We start from the raw sequence: 21,985 nt of genomic DNA on the forward strand, positions 1-21,985 counted from the left end.
TAGAAGTGGAAAATTGTACTAGAATGTCAAATTTCTTGTATCGCACTGTACATTACCGATTATTGAGCTAAATAACGTTGTATTATATTCTTTCTCTGATTACACGTGAACGTAGATTAAACACATCTATCGTTATAGAGGACACGAATATCAACCCTGAAATGTTCGCAAAGTTCAGATACTCGAAGCGTTGTTCACTTGTAAAAAAGAACATTCCATTGTCTACATTTGTTGCATCTTTCTTGAACCACTCCACTTTAATCTGTAAAACACATTCTTTTGAATGTTGCCTTCATTTGTTGGTCTTTCTCAAATCACTCCACTTGAAACTGAAGACTAGTTTCACATGTTATGTGAGATGATTTTCATCGTGAAGGTAGATTGTGTATATAGCACACTGATCGGACAATAATTCAGTGGAAGTAACGTCTTATCAACCGTTAGTCTCAATTTTATTACGATCGTGTGCGGAGAAAACAACAATATTTATTAGCTGAAAACAATAGACACAATCTTATGCGACAGAACCAACTTTAATGAAGAAAGTTGGCTACCTGTGTATGTGAGTTTTCCTCTCATAAAATTATGACACCTCGTAAAATTAGTGAGTGGTGTTTAGTCGAAATACTTGACGTGAGAAAGCAGTGTGGGCTCGAGCCCAAATGTTAGTACGTGCAGTACAACAAATAGTGGACAGTCCACTACATCCACCTGATACCCATCCTATGCCTACAGACATCTATCTTAGCCTACCCAGCATCAGCTCTTCCTCATATCAAGAACGGCACCCTTCCCTTTCTTCCTTCAGAGGTACTAAACTATACCAACAGACGACTGAAATGTTTGTCATAATTTGTTCGTGTAATAACTAGCCAATGTCATAAACTTCGTTGCTACATCAATCCTACATCACACTCTTCACACAATTCAGCCTTTCTAAAACGATGAAACTTGTTGCATGTTCTTTACTTCAGTATAACATTTCTTTTACCACTATCGCCTCCAACTTTTCTTATCATTTTACCAAATCGCCAAAAACAACTACCTCCAATGCACTCAATGTCGACAATGACGTTCATAATTTAACGTTGTTTTAAAGACATGAACGTAATTTATCTATACTGAAGAAAATTATATTTCACTGAGAATCGATGAGCTCCATTTGCCAAACAATATTTCTTCTATTTTCGTTGCACAATCCATTTAAAACACTATGGACACAATTTTAATGCTAATTGAAATTAAAATACAGTTACATGTTCACGCTAAAGCATTTCATCAACTAATGCCAAAGTTCTTACATATAGTGTGCTATTTATAAGACACTTTAACTAGTCTTACGAGCATCTTTGTGTCGGTCTTCAGGTCGAAGACTGGTTTGATACAACTCTCCACGCTGGCCTATCCTGTGCATATCATCGGCTCTGTGTAACTTCTCCAACGTTTGGGGTGAGCCAAAAGTCGTTAAAATTTGAAAATTAAATACTTGACGGACTGACGTAGTGAGGTAAGCATTGAAACACATACTTAAAGTGACAGGTTTTTTTATTAAAACCAAAGAAAGTGCACAAAATGTCCAAAAGACGAATTCCTCTCCTGTGCCACCCTCTTCATCTCAGAGTAGCACTTGCAACCTACGTCCTCAATTATTTGCTGGATGTACCCAGTCTCTGTCTTTCTCTACAGCTTTTGCTTTGTACAACTCCCTCTAGTACCATGGAAATCATTCCCTGATGTCTTAACAAATGTGCTATCACCGTGTCCCTCCTCCTTTCCTCTCCGATTTGGCGCAGAACCTTCTCATTCCTTATTTTATCAGTCCACTTAATTCTCAGCATTCTTCTGTAGCACCACATCTCAGACGATTCGATTCTCTTTCTGTTCCGGTTTTTCCACAGTGCATGTTTCACAACCATACAATGCTGTGCTCCAAACGTACAGTCTCAGAAATTTCTTCCTCAATTTAAGGCCTATGTTTGATACTAGTAGATTTCTTTTGGCCAGGAATGCCCTTTTTGCCAGTTCTAGTCTGCTTTTGAAGTCCTTCTTGCTCCGTCCGTCGTTGGGGTTGGGTTGAGTTGTTTGGGGGAGTAGACCAGACAGCAAGGTCATCGGTCTCATCGGATTATGGAAGGACGGGGAAGGAAGTCGGCCGTGCCCTTTCAAAGAAACCATCCCGGGATTTGTCTGGAGCGATTTATGAAAATCGCGGAAAACCTAAAACAGGAGGGCCGGACGCGGGATTGAACCGTCGTCCTCCCGAACGCGAGTGTCCGTTGTTAGTTACTTTGCTGCCCAGGTAGTAGAATTCCTTAACTTCATCTACTTCGCCACCATCAGTCCTGACGTTAAGTTTCCAGCAGACCTCATTTCCGCTGCTTCTCATTGCCTTCAATCCGTAGTCATTAGACTTTCCATTCCATTCCATTCAGCAGATCCTGTAATTTTTCTTCATTTTCACTCAGGATAGCAATGTCATGAGCGAATCGTATCACTGATAGCTTTTCACCTTCAATTTTAATTCCACTCCTGGACCTTTCTTTTATTTCCATCATTGCTTCTTCGATATACGGGTTGTACAGTAGTGGTGAAAGACTACATCTCTGTCTTACACCTTTTCAATCCAACCACTTCGTTCTTGGTCGTCCACTCTTATTACTCCCTCTCGGCTCTTGTACAAGTTGTATATTACCCACCTCTTCCTGTAGCTTACCTCTATATTCCTTAGAATTTTGAACATCTTGCTCCAGATTACATTGTCGATCGCTTTTTCCAGATCGACAAATCCTATGAACATGGCTTTAGTCTTGCTTCCATTATCAATCGCAACGTCAGAATTGCCTCTCTGGTGCCTTTGCCTTTCCTAAATCCAAACCGATCGTTATCTAACATATCCTCAATTTTCTCTTCCATTCTTCTGTATATTATTCTTGTAAGTAATTCAGACGCATGAGCTGTTCAGCTGATTGTGCGATAGTTCTCGCACTTGTCATCTCTTGTAGTCTTCGGAATTGAGTGGATGATATTTTTTTCCAAAGTCAGACGATATCTCACCAGACACATACATTCTACACACCAACATCAGCCGCGCGGGGTAGCCGTGTGGCGTGAGGCGCCTTGCCACATTTCGCGCGGCTCTCTCCGTCGGAGGTTCGAGTCCTCCCTTGCATATGTGTGTTTGTGTTGTCCTTAGCGTAAGTTAGTTTATGTTAGATTAAGTAGTGTGTAAGCCTAGGGACCGATGACCTTAGGAGTTTGGTCCCACAGTTTTCCACCAACGTGTATAGTCGTTTCGTTGCCAGTTTCCCCAATGAAATTCTGATGGAATGTTATCTATCCCTGCTGCCTTATTTGATCTTAGGTTCAGGTCACCCTACAACCAGCAATCACACGGACTGAGGCTGAGGACCTGGGAGACCAAGAATGACAGAAGCGACGGCTCAGCACGCGATCCTCACCAAACGATGTGCGTAAGAGATCTTTCACAATATGTGGTGGAGCACCATCATTAAAAATCGTACCTTCCAGCAGGTGCTTATCAGCCAAGCTAGGGATGATGTGACCCTATAACATATCGCCATACTCCCAATATCGGCGTACCTCGCGCCCGTCACGCTGACAGTATGAAAAGCAGCATCCTGCATTTCCTTGAAGAAATACGGGTCCGATCACGATTGATGACGTAGATCCAGGCCATGTCATGACTTTCTCATCATGTAGTGGGTTTCCAACGACAGATATAGGGTCTTCGGTAGCCCAAATTCTGCAGTTTTGGGTGTTAATAGACCTACGGAGTGTGACATGGGTTTCGTTGGTCTACAACACTTTAGCAAGCAATCGTCTTCTCACCACACTTTCTGAAGCGCCCACACCGCAAATTCTCTCCGTGTCGCGAAACAGGCGGCTAAAAGTTCATGATGACGCCAGATTTTGTACAGATAGCTTTGGAGGGTACATCTTATTGCCCTCCAAATAGCAGTGCGTGAAATGCGGGTGCGACGTCAGAGTTCATGAACACTGACTTCATTATCCGGAGATGAAACTGCGAAAGTCTCCATTTCGTCCTGAACTGTCCAAGCAACTGTAGCCCACTACTGGGTCGATAGTATAAACAACCCTTGACTTCGAATCTCGTGGTCGATTCCTTCACAGCGACATTTGTCACAGGATTTTCATTGCAGTAGCGGCTACTCCATTCCATAGCAAGGGATCACTAACAGTGCTTTTTCTGGTAAAGACAACTTGTTGCGATTGCTTGCGCATCTGACTCCCTCTCTCGCTACACCTCATTTTGCATACGATTCTCATGCGGCGTCACTGACGTGTCGCTGTCCAGTGCTATCTACTGGCACTCGTCTCTGGTTTCAATAAAACCTCATAACATACTTTCGGGTCACCCTGTACACTATGTGATCGCAAGTATACGGACACCTGGCTGAAAATGAATACGAGTTCGTAGCGCCCTCCATCGGTAATGTTGGAATACAATATAGTGTTGGCCCACTCGCAGCCTTGACGACAACTTCCACTCTGGCATGCATACGTTCAATCAGGCGCTGGAAGATTTATTCACGGAGTGCTGCACTGAGGAGAGGTGTAGAGGTCAGTCGGTGAAGCCTAGCACGAAGTCGGCGTTCCAAAATATCCCAAAGGTGTCAGTCAACAGACGAGGTCGGCCTGTACGCTTCTGTGCTATACGTGTCCCTTCATGTTTCCACTTCACTGTCACATCGTAAACAGTAGACCTCGGGATGTTTAGGAGTATCGAAATTCCGCGTATGACAAGAGTTACATCCAGTCACCTGACTGCGTTCGAAGTCCGTGAATTCCGCGGATGCTCCATTCTGCTCTTTCACGATGTCTAATGATTCCTGAGGTCGCTGATATGGAGTACCTGGCAGTAGGTAGCCGCACAATGGACCTAATATGAAAAACGTATGCTTTTGGGGGTGTCCGGATACTTTTGATTACATAGTGTATATCCATTTGGATCTGCTTCCTGTAGTCATGTCTCAGTTTCCCTCTACAATTTTTACCCTCTCAACGTCCCATCACTACCAAACTAATGATTTCTTGAGCCCTGAGGATGTGTCTTGTCAACCGATCCCTTTTTTTAGCTGAGTTGCAGCATAAATTCCTATTGTCTTCAATTCCATTCAGTGCCTCTTCATTGGTTATCCTAACTATCCATCCGACCTTGAGCATTCTCCTCTAGAATCAAATTAGAAAAGCTTCTATTTCATTGTTGTGTGAACTGTTTAATACTGCGTCTCACTTCCATATAAGCAAAATAATTGCTGACACAAGTTGATTTTCGATGCCAACAAATTTTTCTCTTACTCAGAACCTCTTTTCTAGTTATTGTCGACATACAGTTTAAGTTCTCTCCGCTTCTGCTATCGTCAGTTATTCTGCCCCCAAGTAGAAAAACTCATCTAGTACTTTTAGTGTCTGGATTTCCAAATCTGACTGCCTCAGCATCGCCTGATTTAATTCGACTACATTCGATTCCTCTTGTTTTACCTTCAATATTCTTTGCCGTCTTTAACAGATTTAGTTCACTGAAAAGCTTAAGAGATTTATTTCTCCTACCTTAACTTCAATTTCCTCTGCAAATTTGTCCTTGGTTTCATTCACTGCTTGTTCAATGTACAAATTGCACTGTTTGAGAATTGCTGAGGAACAAGTGACACTTGTTAGGGAACAACTGCCAATTGCAACGGAATAACCGACTAATGAGACGAAAGGGAAATATAGAGAGTGGGACGTGATAACTGCAGCAAAGCCTGTGCACGAAGGTTCTGGATGCGTTCGATAGTCCATACAGTACGGTATTTGACGAAGGTTGTTGTGTAACCGATTAATGCGACATTCCGTATGGTACGCAGCATGTCTGCAAGACATTTGAGTGTTTACGATCGTGGACGAGCGACTGGACGGCTCGAAGCAAATAGCTCTGAGCACTATGGGACTTCACTTCTGAGATCATCAGTCCCCTAGAACTTAGAACTACTTAAACGTAACTAACCTAAGGACATCACACACATCCATGCCAGAGGCAGGATTCGAACCTGCGACCGTAGCGGTCGCGCGGTTCCAGACTGTAGCGCCTAGTGTCAAAGTGGCACTACTGTGGGCACAGTGATTTGTGTTTCCAAAAGTGTCATCTCGCGATTAAAAAAAGTCCGCTCAAGGTGGAAATGTATGCGAAATCATGCCTGTGGCCGTAAACTGACCACCACACGGCAAGAGGATCGGTACGTAGTTCTAGTGGCAAAAAGGAGCAGAAATCTCACTTCCAGGCAGATTTCTGGAGAACTTGCAGCCGCTACCGGTACACGCGTTTGTACCAGAATCATTTCGTGGCGATTAAATCATGCTGGTTTGTACGTTCAAAAGCCTTTTAAATACATCCCACTTCAACCATGCCACGATCAAAAAAGAGTTCTTCGGTGTAGGAGGGATGTTGGTTAGGGTCAGCAACAGTGGTCCAGAGTGATGTTCTGCGACGAATCCTGCTTCACTATGGCAAGTGAGTCTGGCCATCAAATACGAATGTGAAGACAGAGAGAGAGAGTAGAATAATAGAACACGTTACAAAACACTGAAGGTTCATGAACGTCATCAGTACGGCCCACGCTTTATGGTGTGGGCAAGCATTATGAACAATGGTCGAATTTTTCTGCATTTCTTCGCTCGAGGTACCGTTACAGCACAGCGGTATTCCAGGGAGATTATTCTGTATCATGCCGTCCCTTTATGAGCGCGATAGGTCCCGATTTTCTTTTTGTGAACGATAATGCCTCTCCACACTGGACCACTGAGGTGTCGGACATACTGGAAAGTGAAGATACTGAACTAATGGAATGGCCTGCGTAATTGCCAGACATGGGATGCTCTTTACAGAAGTGTTTCTCTACGAACCCCCCACCCTCCCCTCTCTGAACCGTGCAATAACTGAAAACCTCCTTGAGAGAGGAGTGGGGCAACATCTCCCAGAGACTCCTCAACAGTTTGGTAGCAATTATTAACCACAGGTGCAAAATATACCTTAGTCCCCGAGGAGGGCATATTCCTCATTGAAAACCCGATATCGACCGTTACGTTGTGAGTCTGACCAGTGCAAAAAATGAATGATATTTTTGTCTGTTATCGTGCTTTCCAGTGTGGTGAAATCTGTATCATTTTTCGTTATAAATAAAGGATTACACCTATATCAAGCATGTACTGTATTTCGTGTCGTCCATCATTGTGTGTGTTTACTCCTGTCCAACAATGTCTGTGTTCCTTAGAAATTGTTGAGCTGCGTAAATAACATCGGCGATAAGCTAAAACCCTGTTGTAGGGAGGCAGCCTACTCACGCCGTAGTAAATTCACAGCAGTCTTTCCATTGTGTGCCAGCCAGTCCGCTGTAACTAGCTCTGACGTCATAAATGTTGCACAATACTTTAAAAATCAAGTGAATAACCTGAAATGTTTCTAGCATGTCAGGAGTAATACTAAATTAATATGTGTTGAATATCAGTTCGATAACTTTAACTATTTTCGAAATTTGGACGTTTTTCTGTAAAAATCATTGGCGCAACAGAAAAGAGCTAGAGATCTAAAAATTTATACTTAGATTCCTTTTCAATAATAATTTAATAGAAACAGTACTTTGGATCTCACAAATTAAGATTTTAGTTGTAATTCATAATTTTCTGGTTTTTGTCTTAAAACTTAAGGAATCAATAATGATTAAGTAGGCTAATAAATAAGGCTAGGATGTTTAGATTTAAGTAGAATGGAGATCCACTATAACCATAAAGATGTGAGAAGTTTCATTTGAATAACTATAAAACTATAGCGATAGCGTATCTCAAAAGGGCAAGTTCAGAGCTCGTCTACTGCGTGCAGTGTAATTAAATTAATTCTCTCACCCAAAATATTTAACTTAGCCACGTCAAACTTTTATTATGATTACTCACCTGTGTGCTGAATGCACATTTAAATTGAGAGCTTCATCGGCCATCAGCAAAAGAAGCTATGATTTATTCAATGACTTAAAGTGGTGCATTACTAGCCCAGCGGCTAGTCGGGAGAGCCGATTTGATCAGGCGTTCCCCTAGCCGTCCGCACCGCGGCTTTATATATAAGAACGCTGCGCGAGGAAGCAAGGCCCCTGTTCTCGCCAGACGCTGAATAGCACGCCATCTGTGTCGGGAGTCGCGTCGCGTCGCGTCGATATCATTGCTACAAACAGCCTCGGATGCCGTATTAAGTTACTCGGGATACGCGTAACCATGAAATCATTTTCGAGTGAAGTGTTAATTCTGGGATGACTTTAATTATCGATCTTCAGTTTGCGTATTGTCGTATTTTCACGTGCCGCCGCGGGACAAACATTCTACCATTATTTAGCGTGGCGTTTGATGAACCTAATCATCAAATTATGGCGAGCATTCATTTAAACATTTAATTTGGACATTTATAGTTGCATCAGCGCATTAGACTCTGAACAGCTCTGTTAGTTAGATTGTGTGGATTCTTTTGTTTTCATCTGTGACTTTCAGAATACAGAACGTTTTTTCACGACCGTTTTTGATTATAAATCCCAGACAATCTCCTAATTCATTAGAGCTATAAGCTGTAACTATAAGTGTATTCTCAGATGAAGTGGGCACTAGGAATTCTAATTACAGGCTTCACGTTTTGCTAATCACTTTCTGGTTGCCAATATTGTAGTTAGAGAGCCAGTGTTGAGAATGGCGAAAGACAGCATAAATAACCTTCTAAATAATAGGAACTGGTTTTACATTCTACAAACCTAACATTTATATAAACAACATAAAATTGACATAATTCCACCCGCCGACCCACACTGTCTCACTCTCTTTTCAACCACTGCTTCCCTTCCATGCCCTTCAACTCCTGTAATTGCAATCTGGCTTCTGTTAGAAGTCGTAAATAATCTTTCGCTCCCTGTGTTGAATCCCTGCTATCCTCAGAATTTCGAATAGTGTGTTCCAGTCACGATTGTCAAAAGCTTTCTCTAGATTTACAGATGCTAGAGACGTAGATTTACGTTTCTTAAACGTGTCTTCTAAGATAAGTCTTATTGTCAGTGTTCTTACATTTCACCAGAACCCAAACTCATCTTTCCCGAAGTGTGCTTTTGCCAGTCTTTCCATTCTTCTGCAAACATTTTGTGTTAGTATCTTGCAAACACCACTGACTGAACTCGTATTTAGATAATATTCACGTTTACCAGCACCATGCGTCTTTGCAGTTGGGTTTATTAAATTCTTGAAGTCTGAGGGTATTTCACTTGTGTCACATATCTTGAATATTACAGGGTCCAGCATAAAAAACTCCCCGATTACAAAGTAACGTGCAGCGGACAGTAGAAGGAGCAGAGTGGTGGGGGGCGCGTCGTTAAGTAGCTGCCTACGTGCCGTTTTCAGTGTACGCCATGGCGTGGTCTGGTGGACATCGTGCCTTCGTAGTGGAAGATTTTATTCAAAATGGCGAATCGCCTATTAATACTCAACGTGCTTTTCGCGTTCGCTTTGCGCTCGGACGACGGGACCCTGTTCCCGATAAGAAAACAATTTATTCTTGGGTTGCTAACTTTCGTGAGACAGGTTCCGCATTAAAAAGGAAACCACCTGGACGACCACGGACTGCAACAGGCCCCGGAAATGTTGATGCAGTTAGAGCTTCAGTTCAACAATCTCCTCGACGATCCGCTAAAAAGCATGCGGCAGCATTACGGATATCTGATCGAAGTGTGAGAAGAATCTTGCATCGAGATCTTAAAATGCATCCTTACAAACTTGTAACTACGCAGGAACTGAGTGAACGAGACTGTGGTGTCCGTGTAAGTTTGTGCCAAGACCTTCTTCGGAACATTCGTCCCAACGATATTGTGATCTTTTCTGATGAAGCACACTTTCACCTTGCCGGAACAGTGAACAGCCAAAATTGCAGGTACTGGTGTGAACACAATCCCCAAGAACTTCATCAACGACCACTTCATAGCCCTAAAGTAACAGTATGGTGTGCTGTTTACAATTCCGGAGTGATCAGTCCTTACTTTTTCGAAGAAAATGACAGGAATTTAACCGTCGACAGTGAACGCTATTGTGTCATGCTCCGCGACTTTCTCCAACCGCAACTAAGGGAGCTTTTTGGTGAAATAGAGAACGTATGGTTCCAGCAAGATGGTGCTACAGCCCACACAGCGCGGCAGTCACTGGCATTGGTGAAGGAAATGTTTCCTGGACATGTGATCTCGTTGCGTGGAGTCATTGGCTGGCCCCCACGATCGCCGGACTTAACGCCCTGTGATTTCTTTCTTTGGGGCTATTTAAAAGCAAAAGTTTATGAACAACGTCCACAATCTTTACGAGCCCTGAAAGAAGCAATTACACAAGAGGTTGAAGCTATTCCACCTGAAATGACTCAAAGAGTAATGAATAACATCAGGGAAAGACTCAATCAGTGTGTCGACAGTGCAGGAAGCCATTTAAGGGATTTTTATTTAAAAAGTAAGACCATAAGAGTATTTTCTAAAATGGCATAATATGTACTTTTATTTAGTATAAATAAAATTGTTCTAGCTTATTTGTTTTTGTTTTTATTAGCTTTCCTTAAAGGGGAGGTTTTTCTGCCGGACCTTGTATATGGAACAGTTATGTCACAGTATGTCCTCCCAAAAACAATAATCCCGAGGGACTGTCGTCTACAACAGGTACCTTGTTTTAATTGAGGTCTTTCAATGCTGTGTCAAATTCTTCTCGCAGTATCATATCAAGCATCTCATCTTCATAGTTTGTTCTTTCCTTTCTGTAATACTGCCTTCAACTTCAAATTCATTTTCCATCTTTCAACTTCACCTTCTATGCTCAACCTTGCTTGCAGTCTGAGCTCTTTCTCCGAAGATTTCCTTGATTTTTTTAAAGCGACATCTGTCTTTCCCATAGGCTGGCATACTTTTATAGCTTTGCTTTTCTACACTAGCCAATCTTACTTCACCGCATTGTGCTTTCTCTTATTTTACATATCTGTATCTTCTTTTGATTACTTCATTTTTGTGTTTTTATATCTTTTCCTTTTGTCAATCAAATGCAGTATCTCGTGTGATACCAAAGATTTATAATGGACCTTGACTCTTTGCTTAGTTGCTGCTCCGTAGCTTCCACTATATCACCTCCCAAATTTACTCATTTGTCTACTACGGTTTATCCTCTACATACTCCAAACAATAGTTGGCTAATGCTCTTTTCGGATCTCTCAACAACCTCTAAATTCTCTCAGTTTATCCAGGTCTCATCACCTTAAATTCCTACCTTTCTGTAACTTCCTTAGGTTTAATCCGCAATTCATGACCGTTAAGTTATGGTCACGGTCTACAATTTGCCCCAAGAAATGTTTTGCAGCTTACAATTTGATTTCTAAATCTCTGTCTCACCATCTTATAATCTACCTGAACTCGACCGGCGTCTTTAGGTCCGTTCCTCATATACAACAGGCTTTCATGATTGTTAAACCAAGTGTTACCAATGATTAGATTGTACTATGTGCAAATTTCTTATAGGCGGCTTTCCGTTTTATTTCTTTCCACCTGTACACCTTCTATTTTTCCTTCTCTTGCTTTTGCTGCTGTCGATTTCCTGTTCTCTGTCACAATTCAATTTTTGTCTTTCCTAACAATCTGAATAATTTCAAAAAGATGAAGGAAGAATGCTTAATAACTGAAGGAGCTTTAAATTTACACTTACTAACATCACCCGATGGTATGCTCAGCAAAAGAAAAATTGTTTTCATTCCCATAAATATTATTACCAACCTGGAATAAAGTTAATGATGAAACAGGAATATCGAGTAAAGTTCATCTCGAAAGTAATCTTTTCAAAGGAGTTCCTCCAAAAGGGGAAAATCTGTGCAGCAACTAGTTGCACTATCCGTTTTGTCATGTTTATTGAGTGCAGCAAACGACTACCAGAGGCAGGTTTGCTCTTGTGGTTGTTTCAAAACAAGGAAGTACATTTTTTGTGTGAATCAGAATCAAAGAATGGGACCGAGCAAGCGTACCCTATGTACCGCACTATGATCGTGCATTACTCACCCAGGGCCTTCTGGCCATTGTAAAGGTTCGTGAACTCCATCTTGAGACCACCGACAGTGAAGTTGACCTTCGAGCTGTCGACGTGGAAGAAGCGACGACCTTCTCGCTCTACCAAGGACATTTTTTGGTGAACCCTCACGTCCATGTTCTCTGCGGAACGAAGAAAAAACAGATTATCATTACGAAAGTGATGTATGTGTTCGCGCTGCGTAACTACTGACTAGACACTTGTGGAAAATAATGGAATCCGAATGCTTTACGTAGAAACACCAAATTCACATGACTCACTGATTGAAGACCTTGCTAAGAGCGGCGTAGGAGGCACGTACCGAGCAAGGATCACTGAGCGTTTTGCTCGATGAAAGAGCTCACCATTTTTACCAGCGTCGTAATGGGACAAGGACAAGGCAGGACTGGGACGATGAGCACATTCCGTGTACATTCCTGCGAAATCAAAAATGGTTCAAATGGCTCTGAGAACTGTGGGACTTAACATCTTTGGTCATCAGTCCCCTAGAACTTAGAACTACTTAAACCTAACTAACCTAAGGACATCACACACATCCATGCCCAAGGCAGGATTCGAACCTGCGACCGTAGCAGTCGCGCCCTGCGAAATCGTAACGTGCATGGTCCTTTCGAAGAATTGTAGCATGGATGCCTCGAAGCGCCCCCTTGACTTCTACGTCACTCCTTACAATCGTCCGATCGAATTACCTAGGATACTAAAATACCTCGAACTAAAGCTCGGCCGTAAACCGACAGCGAAACTGGTTAATTAGTTAGTTTCGTATTCTATACATCATTTGACGATTAGTCGTAATCACGTGGTACGAGTCATTTCAAACTGACACTGACGTACATGTGTAAATGTAGCTACATGCTGATCATTGCAATTGATTTATTTTTTAAAGACAAAAGTGAGTTAATAATTCCTTCAGACCCCATTTTACACATTACAAAGAGAGAAATTCTTCGTTTGTGTTCAAAGTTAACTTTGCTATCTTTTCAGACATTGAATACCATTGAGTAAGCGGTGAAAAATTTTGTTGCAGAATTTTGAGTCCATTTTTAAGCTAAAGTTAACGTTAATGTGGAGTAATAATGTCATTTTTTTCTATTGATGATGCAATTATGTCCATCATTGTTCTTATTGAACTACAGTTGATTATTTACAACAAACTTCATAAGGGAATAAATGTGCTGTGAGACAGTAGTCAAAAATGCCTTACTCTTTAAACAAATATTTCCACCATGACCGTCGGTGGGCACAAAGTATATGATTCTTAGAATACGTTCTTGACCAATGATGAGTTTATTTCTCAAAGATGAGTTATCGCGGAACACTATTCCATATGACATCGTTGAATGAAAATACGCAAAATATATCTTTTTATTTGTCTCTTTCCAAGATTTGCAATGATTCGAATCACAAATGTAGTTGATCTAAGTTGTTCTGGGAATTCCAAAATGTGTTTTTCCCAGTTTAAATTTTCATGAACAAGGCCATCTAAAAATTTAGAACTTTCCTGCCCAGTTATTAAATCCTCACTATGTGCTACACTTGCCACTTGTATAGTACCTTTAGATGTGCATAGCTTAATATGTTGGGAGTTCCTGAAATTGAGAGTGAGAATGTTTGCATAAATCAACTCAATAATACCTTTAAGAGCATTATTGTTCATTTCTACTACGAAGCACAGAACAACAAGCCGACAGTGTTCAATGAATAAAGCTACTAAGCGTACGAACGTGGGAAATGTATGCCTTCGCCTTACGCCACACTCAAAAAACTTTTATCCACCAACTCTCTTTTATGCCAGTTCATTCCACCAAATTGTACGACTCCTTCCACGTCCTCGAACGCCGCCTACACCGCCTTGCCTTCCGCATCCACGTACTATCTCCCAGTAGGATTTTGTATGAACTTACTAACTTTCCCAGCTCTCCTCTCCCACACAGAACAGTCGGCCGCGGTGGTCTAGCGGTTCTAGGCGCTCAGTCCGGAGCCGCGCAACTGCTACGGTCGCAGGTTCGAATCCTGCCTCGGGAATGGATGTGTGTGATGGCCTTAGGTTAGTTAGGTTTAAGTAGTTCTAAGTTCTAGGGGACTGATGACCATAGATGTTAAGTCCCATAGTGCTCAGAGCCATTTGAACCATTTTGAACCCACACAGAACACATTCAGATTTCTTACATTTCCTGCAAGCATGATGCTAAACTCTCTTTAGTTCCGTTTCTGGTTATCAGCCCTCGTATTCCAACCTCGTATAGCCCTCTAGAACTTAAAGTTAACCATTTCCGCAAAGAAATTACGGTTAAAATCTGTTATTCTATCGGCTAGAGCACTGCAAATGCTTGTATGTATCTGGATGTACAACATCCATTCCACCACATTTTTAAAGCAGATCGAGATTTGAATGGAGCTTTATAAACAATTTTTTTTCAAGTGTCTCCCTTAAACGGTTTCGATTCTGACGTTATATCGACCAGTACTCCAGCGTATGGCTGCTTTCCATTGTTAATTACAGAAAAAATGCTAATATCTTCCTGTGTTTAAAGCAATACATAAACCTTGATTGCGCACGTGAAATAGCTTCTTTTTTTCAAACTGCGGTTTATTTGCAGCTGTCTCCACCATATACTCCAATTTTTTGTTTGTTTACTTCGATGTCCTCCATTTACGGTTTTCTTTTTTCGATTACATAACGCATTAACCGTGTTTATCGATTTATTATCCCAGCGGACAAATTATAGACCACTGTTAACCACCACACAGCAGCTGTTCCACAAGTTATTCGTTAAATGAGGCTACGTGTAAGTAGTACATCTGTAAATATTGTTTGTTGGTCTTTGGACAGAGACGAACACATGATCCATTCTGTTCCTAGCTATAATATTATATTTTGGTGCCCATTCGTTTGCTAAAGTGCTGTCTCTATGCATAGGACGATGAGTACAACACGGTGCATTGCGGCTTCCGTTGTCCATTACACCTACTACGTGCATATTATTTGTGATTCCCGTAGGGGTTCGAATAATATTTGTGCATCGGCACCTAAACATATCCACTATGTGATCAAAAGTATCCTGACACCTGACTGAAAACGACTTACAAGTTCGTGACGCCTTCTATCGGTAATTCTGGAATTCAGTATGGTGTTGGCACACCCTTAGCCTTGATGACAGCTTCCACTCTCGTAGGCATACGTTCAATCAGGTGCTGGAAGGTTTCTTGGGGAGTGGCAGCCCATACTTCACGGAGTGCTGCACTGAGGAGAGGTATCGATGTTGGTTGGTGAGGCCTGGCAGAAAGTCGGCGCTCCAAAACAGCCCTTAGGTGTTCTATAGGATTCAGGTCAGGACTTTGTGCTGCCCAGTCCATTACAGGACTGTTATTGTCGTGTAACCACTCCCCCACAGGCCGTGCATTATGAACAGGTGCTCGATCGTGTTGATAGATGCAATCGCCATCCCCGAATTGCTCATCAATAGTGGAAAGCAAGAAGGCGCTTAAAACATCAGTGTAAGTCTGTGCTGTGATAGTGCCACACAAAACAACAAGGGCTGCAAACCCCCTCCGTGAAAAACACAACCACACCATAACACGACTGCCTCCGAATTTTACTGTTGGCACTACACACGCTGGCAGATGACGTTCACCGGGCATTCGCCACACCTACAACTTGCCATCGGATCGCCACATTGTGTACCGTGATTGATCACACAACGTTTTTCCACTGTTCAATGGTCCAATGTTTACGCTCCTTACACCAAGCGAGGCGTCATTTGGCATTTACCGGCGTGATGCGTTGCTTATGAGCAGCTGATCGACAATGAAATACAAGTTTTCTCACCCCCCACCTAACTGTCATAGTCTGGAATTCGTGTGTGATGGTATGAATAGATGTCTGCCTACTACACATTACGACACTCTTCAATTGTCGGCGATCTCTGTCAGTCAACAGACGAGGTCGGCCTGTATGCTAATGTGCTGTATGAATCCTTTCACGTTTCCATTTCACTATCACATAGGAAACAGTGGACCTAGGGGTGTTCAGAGGTGTGGAAATCTCGCGTACAGACGTATGACACAAGTAACACCCAATCACCTGACCACCTTCGAAGTACGTGAGTTCCGTGGAGCGCCCCATTCTGCCCTATCACGATGTCTAATGACTACTGTGCTCGCTGATATGGAGTACCTGGCAGTAGGTGGCAGCACAGTGCATCTAATATGAAAAAAGTATGTTTTTGGGGGTGTCCATACACATAGTGTACCATACAACCGTGGCTCTCTTGTATGTTAACGTAACCGAGCGTTGGTTTCTACTTAATTTTCTGAAATGGAGGAAGGGGGAAGAAAAAGGAAGGGGTAGTTGGGAATTCATGATTCTCAGCCGAACAGGACATCAAGAATTTGCGAGTGGGCGGCGTAACTGACAAGGGACGCTGCAGTGCAGTGTGCGCTAAGATCAGAATTTGGGTTGCCAAAGCGGAGTATCCTGGTGGTCGGGCTGTTAAGGCAACTGTTCTAGAGAAGCTGAGCATCTGGCTTCAGGGCTGGTCGGACACAATATTTTCAACTTCCGCCATTGCAATACCCTGTGCGCCTGTGAGTAATGATTTTCCGCATACCCCTTTGCCCTTCCTCCCGCTTCCTCCATTCCAGAAAAAGAAGTTGAGGGTGTACCTTCAAGGATATGGAACTCTTAGAGTTAAACGTCCAGTATGTTTGTTCTCCGAGCTGACAACTTTCTCTAATGCATACGCTGAAAACACTCACCCTCAGTTCCCCAACCACTTCTGCGATGCAAAATTATATCTCGTGAGCACTTTAACATGTTAATGCAATGTGGCATAGAAAATGAACAGAACGTTGTCACTAAGACTGGGTAAAAGAGACGTACGAACAGAGAGAGCAAGCTTAGGACTAGGTTGCGTTCTATGGCGGGAGTTGCTGCCCCACTCAGAGGGCTGTACTTACCGGGCTCTATATGTACGTCGCCGTTGCCGTTGATGGGCAGCACCAGGAGGCGCCCGGACAGCTTGTACTTGGAGTCGATGCTCAGCCGAGGGATTTGCAGCCGGCTGTCCAGGCTGAGCGTCTTCGGATTGAACCTGTCACCAACGAGCACAAATCAGTAGTTGGTACATCGCAGAAGAGCACTGCAGCCAAGGCCAGTTTACACTGAGGTGACAAAAGTCATGGGATATGGTTATGCTCATACACAGATGGCGGTAGTATCGCGTACACAAGGTATAAAAAGACACACCATCGGCGGAGTTGTCGTTTTACTCAAGTGATTCATGTGAAAAGGTGTCCGTTGTGATTACTGCCATACGAAAGGAATCAACAAACTTTGAAAGTGGAATGGTAGTTGGAGCTAGACGCGTGGGTCATTCCATTCTTTATGCCTGCCACCTCAAGTGCCGCTTAGCTTTGACTTCATTAAGTTCCTCCGCCCGCAGTGGCCGAGCGGTTCTAGGCGCTTCAGTCTGGAACCGCGTGACCGCTACGGTCACAGGTTCGAATCCTGCCTCGGGCATGGATGTGTGTGATGTCATTAGGTTAGTTAGATTTAAGTAGTTCTAAGTTCTAGGGGACGGATGACCTCACGTGTTAAGTCCCATAGTGCTCAGAGCCATTTCATTAATTTCCTCTAACTTAATAAGTAATGAGCTCAGTCTTATATGTAATGCATTACTGGCACAGGGAATTTATACAGACAGATTAAAATAGAGAACTGCTGAACCGCTTTATAAGAAAGACACCAGATATATTTAAATAACTATCGTCCACATTTTTACGAAAATTCTCGAACAGTAGTGTAGTCAAGAACAGTCTCACATTGAAGTACAAATAATGTAGTTCGCATATCACCGTATGGACTTCAGAATGGTGGCTCGACTGAGAATGCTATTTATACGTTGATCCACCACATCTTACAAGCCTTAAACAATAAAATATCATCAGTTGCTATTTTTTGTGGTCCTTCCAAAGTGTTTGATTGTGTAGGGTATGTTACGCTGTTACAAGAAAAAAAAACTTTATTACCCATTATTAAAGCTGTCAGTGGCTCATAAAGGAAACCAATATGCATAAAAAAATGATCGTTTGTCCAATAACGTAAGATATCTGACAGGTAGCAAAGCAAGTTTTAAATCTAACCTAAAATCATTTCTCGTGGGCAGTTCCTTGTATTCCATGGACGAAATTCTATTTGATACCTGCTAGAGTGTAAAAAATTTGTTTTTTAAGTGTTGTTGCACAAGAAGCATTAAAATAGTATGTGTTACTTAAAGTTAACACTATACATTTACACACATACCGTAACCTGACTCGTTCTACATCATTTCTGTAACAGGATCGTTCAAGTGGTCGATGGAAAATGTAAGTAACTAACGAAGTAACTGAGTAACAGAGATGTTACTGTTTCTCTGCTGACAAAACATTACTCCCCGCCTCCTTTTAAACTGGGGGGCTCCGAGTCGAGTCAGATATAGTCGTCAATTCCTCATTGCAAAGGGATGTTCGGATGCGTTTGATCAGGAAACGTACATGAAACTTTCACTCATTGCTGAATTAACGTGGACAGGAGGAATTACAGGTCATATAGGTTTTTATTTAATTAAAGAAATGGAAATGTGATACAAAGGAGACACTTGTCGTGACTAGTCTGATAAACTAAAGGAAACGATAATGCATATAATTCAGAATTATATAAGTCCGAGATACACAAGTATCTGCAAGATATTCCCACCTGAAGAAGTTAACTCTTCATAAAAGTTTAAACATGAGAACTGTTGCAAGGTGGAGCTATGAGCTGGTACTTCAGACGTGGCAGAGTCGCGTACTGCCCACGAAAGACAGGTCTCCTGGTTCAAGGTTTGGAACGCACACAATTTTTGCCTATCGGTTAAACTGCACGAAAAAGTTTTTGTCTACGCTCATGGCTTGAAGAGTTTTTTATCGGAAACTTCTTTCCGAGTGACCTTTTCCCCTGTACAGTGGAAGTGAAAATAATGTTGCTCTTGAGAATGATATTGCGGGTGGGTACGAGAAATTTTGAAGATTTTCCCTGGCCGGCGACAATGCCAGAGATGGAGCCAAGGCTGATTGGTGTGCAATATCTACATTGGAAAGTCAACAACGAAGAACATCCAATATTGCATGAGCACATCACAGAGTGAATTGCCACACGAGGTGCATGACCAAGGTGGCATGCAACAGAATGACCTCGAGTGGAAAGGAGCATAACGTCATTCTGGCGATCATGCATAGTGACATACCAACATCGAAGGCACATGCAAGACTGGATTTACATCAAACAGACGGAGCAGAGGTAATAAACCTGAAATCCTGAAGGGAAGTGTTGATAGTTTCAGAAAACTAGGATCCATTCAGTTATTCTTACCACACGATAACATCATTGGCATAGACAAGGCGTACAAATACTCTGATTTCCAAAGTCTAGTTCTCAGTTTACAGTTGTTACGATCTGGGACCTATGACAATCAATCCACTGTCGACCTACACTAAGCGCCAAAGTAACTGAATAGGCAAGCGTATTCAAATATAGAGATATGTAAACAGGTAGAATATGGCGCTGCGGTCATCAACGCCTATATAAGACAACAGGTGAAATGAGTTTGAGGGTGGTGTTATAGTCAGCGCACGACCGATGGTACACAGCATCTCCGAGTGCGATGAAGTGGGGATTTTCCCATGCGACTTCCTCACAGGTGTACCGTGAATGTAAGGAATACGGTAAAACGTCAAATCTTCGACATCACTGCGGCCGAAAAAAGATCCTGCACGAACGGGACCAACGACGACTGAAGAGAATCCTCCAACGTGACAGAAGTGCAACGCTTCCGCAAATTGCTGCAGATTTCAATGCTGGGTCATCAACAAGTGTCAGAGTGCTAACCATTCAACGAAACATCATAGATAGCCGATGGCCCACTCGTGTACCCTCGATTTTTGCCCGACGCAAAGATTTACGCCTCACCTGGGCCCGTCAACACCGAAATTGGACTGTTGATGACTGGAAACATGTTGCCTGGGCGGATGAGTCTCGTATAAAAGTGTATTGAGCGGGTGGGTGTGTACGGAATGGAAACAACCTCATGAATCCATGGATCCTGAATGTCAGCAAGGGACCGTTCAAGCTGGTGCAGGCTCTGTAATGGTGTGGGGCGTGTGCAGTTGGAGTGATATGGGATCCCTGAACGTTTAGATACGGTTCTGACAGGTGACAAGTACGGAAGCATCCTGTCTGATCACTTGCACCCATTCATGTCCACTGTGCACACCGACGGAGTTGGGCAATTCCAATAGGACAATGCGACACCCCTAACGTCCAAAATTGTAACAGAGTGGCTCCTGGAAGACTATTCCGAGTTTAAACACTTCAGATGGCCACCAAAATCCCCAGACATGAAATTATTGAGCATATCTGGGATGCCTTGCAACGTGCTGTTCAGAAGAGATCTCCACCCCCTCGTACTCTTACGGATTTAAGGACCGCCCTTCATAATTCATGGTTTCAGTTCCCTCCAGCACTACTTCAGACATTAGTCGAGTCCATGCCACGTCATGTTGCAGCACTTCTGCGTGCTCGCGGGGGCCCTACACCATGTTAGGCAGGTGTACCAGATTCTTTGGCTGATCGGTGAGATGACCTGGATTTACAGTGTAACAGCCAGTCCAGCTTGAAGGACTTGGCTACCGTATGCTGCTGCCGTCTTGTCTCCACCGTCATTGAGAGTTGGGTGTCCCCTACCATCAGGTCCCTGGAGGCCTTGCCAATGGTATCTGGTGAGCTGTCACACACCCATCATCCCAGGGGAGCTCGGTATCAGTTGCCCCACGATCTGCACTATGAACAGACATCAGCACTGCTGACGGTTGTCTAGCTGAGAGACCATGGCGCAGCTCTTCATGACTATAGCAATCTCATGCAGAGCTGTTGTGTGCCTTTCTCGGTACGCCATTTATGACGTAAGCCCTGGTAATCAGCTATCCAAGCTGCTGCGACTGGGACATGTGGACAACATCTGCAGTGCATCGGGTCAGCAACATTCTGTGTCATAGCTGCTCGTTATGTGTGCATCATCATAACTGTATTGGCTGAGTCTGCAAGCCGCACACGCATCAGCACTTGCCAATATTGCTAGCATCTTTCTGTTCATCTGGCTACTGACAGCCTTTAAAGAAGATGACTGTAACCATGAATAATAAATGTGTATGCTGTTAACAATGTCTTATTAGAGCCTTTGGGCATTCGCCAGATCTTTACTGCCGCACTCCACGCTATGGTAGAGACCATAGCTCTGGCCCTCTATAGTAAACACTTGTCATTATAGTTCAATGGGATGGGCTGTGACTCCAATCGTGAACGGGACAATACGGCTGTACTCTATTTAGTCTATAAACATAGTCGTACCCAGAAGGACCATTTCAAGCTGAGTCCCTGTGCGCATTGTCACTGTATGCAATAACCGTAATTGTAATCATTTCGGACAGTTGTGCAGTAGCACTCAGTGAATCACTGGGTTTTGTTAGTGTGTCTTTTGCTCGGTGATGCAGGCATGCCTAAGAAAAACAAATCCTTGGTATATTTTGGTGCCTACGATCTAGTGTTGTTGAATTGCCGCTCTGTTTTCTTTTGTAACGAATAGCTACGAATCTCTCATATGTTTGCTCATGTTGTCGCACATAACGCTGGTTTTGAGTACAAGGCCTAAAACTATTTTGGGAAGTATTTGGAAACATTTTGCCATCTTAAAGTTTCTAACTATAATGAAATTCCTTACGCCTTGTTATACTCTCGATTTCTTATCACTGTGTTATTTGGCAGAGACTGTGG

At 42.8% G+C, this 21,985-nt stretch overlaps 1 protein-coding gene across 1 annotated transcript in view; it reads right to left on the bottom strand.

The window, feature by feature from the left end:
- LOC126457276 (circadian clock-controlled protein daywake-like) overlaps nt 1–21,985 on the bottom strand; it is an 80,490-nt gene that overhangs the window by 20,186 nt on the left and 38,319 nt on the right. Inside the window, exons 4-5 of the mRNA XM_050093439.1 lie at nt 17,098–17,231; nt 12,111–12,260 (exon numbers count right to left, since the gene is read on the bottom strand). Of these exons, the coding sequence (XP_049949396.1) occupies nt 12,111–12,260; nt 17,098–17,231 (284 nt within the window). The remainder of the gene's footprint in view (nt 1–12,110; nt 12,261–17,097; nt 17,232–21,985) is intronic.

Source organism: Schistocerca serialis, chromosome 2, assembly GCF_023864345.2.
Source record: "Schistocerca serialis cubense isolate TAMUIC-IGC-003099 chromosome 2, iqSchSeri2.2, whole genome shotgun sequence".
Classification (NCBI taxonomy): Eukaryota; Metazoa; Arthropoda; class Insecta; order Orthoptera; family Acrididae; genus Schistocerca; species Schistocerca serialis.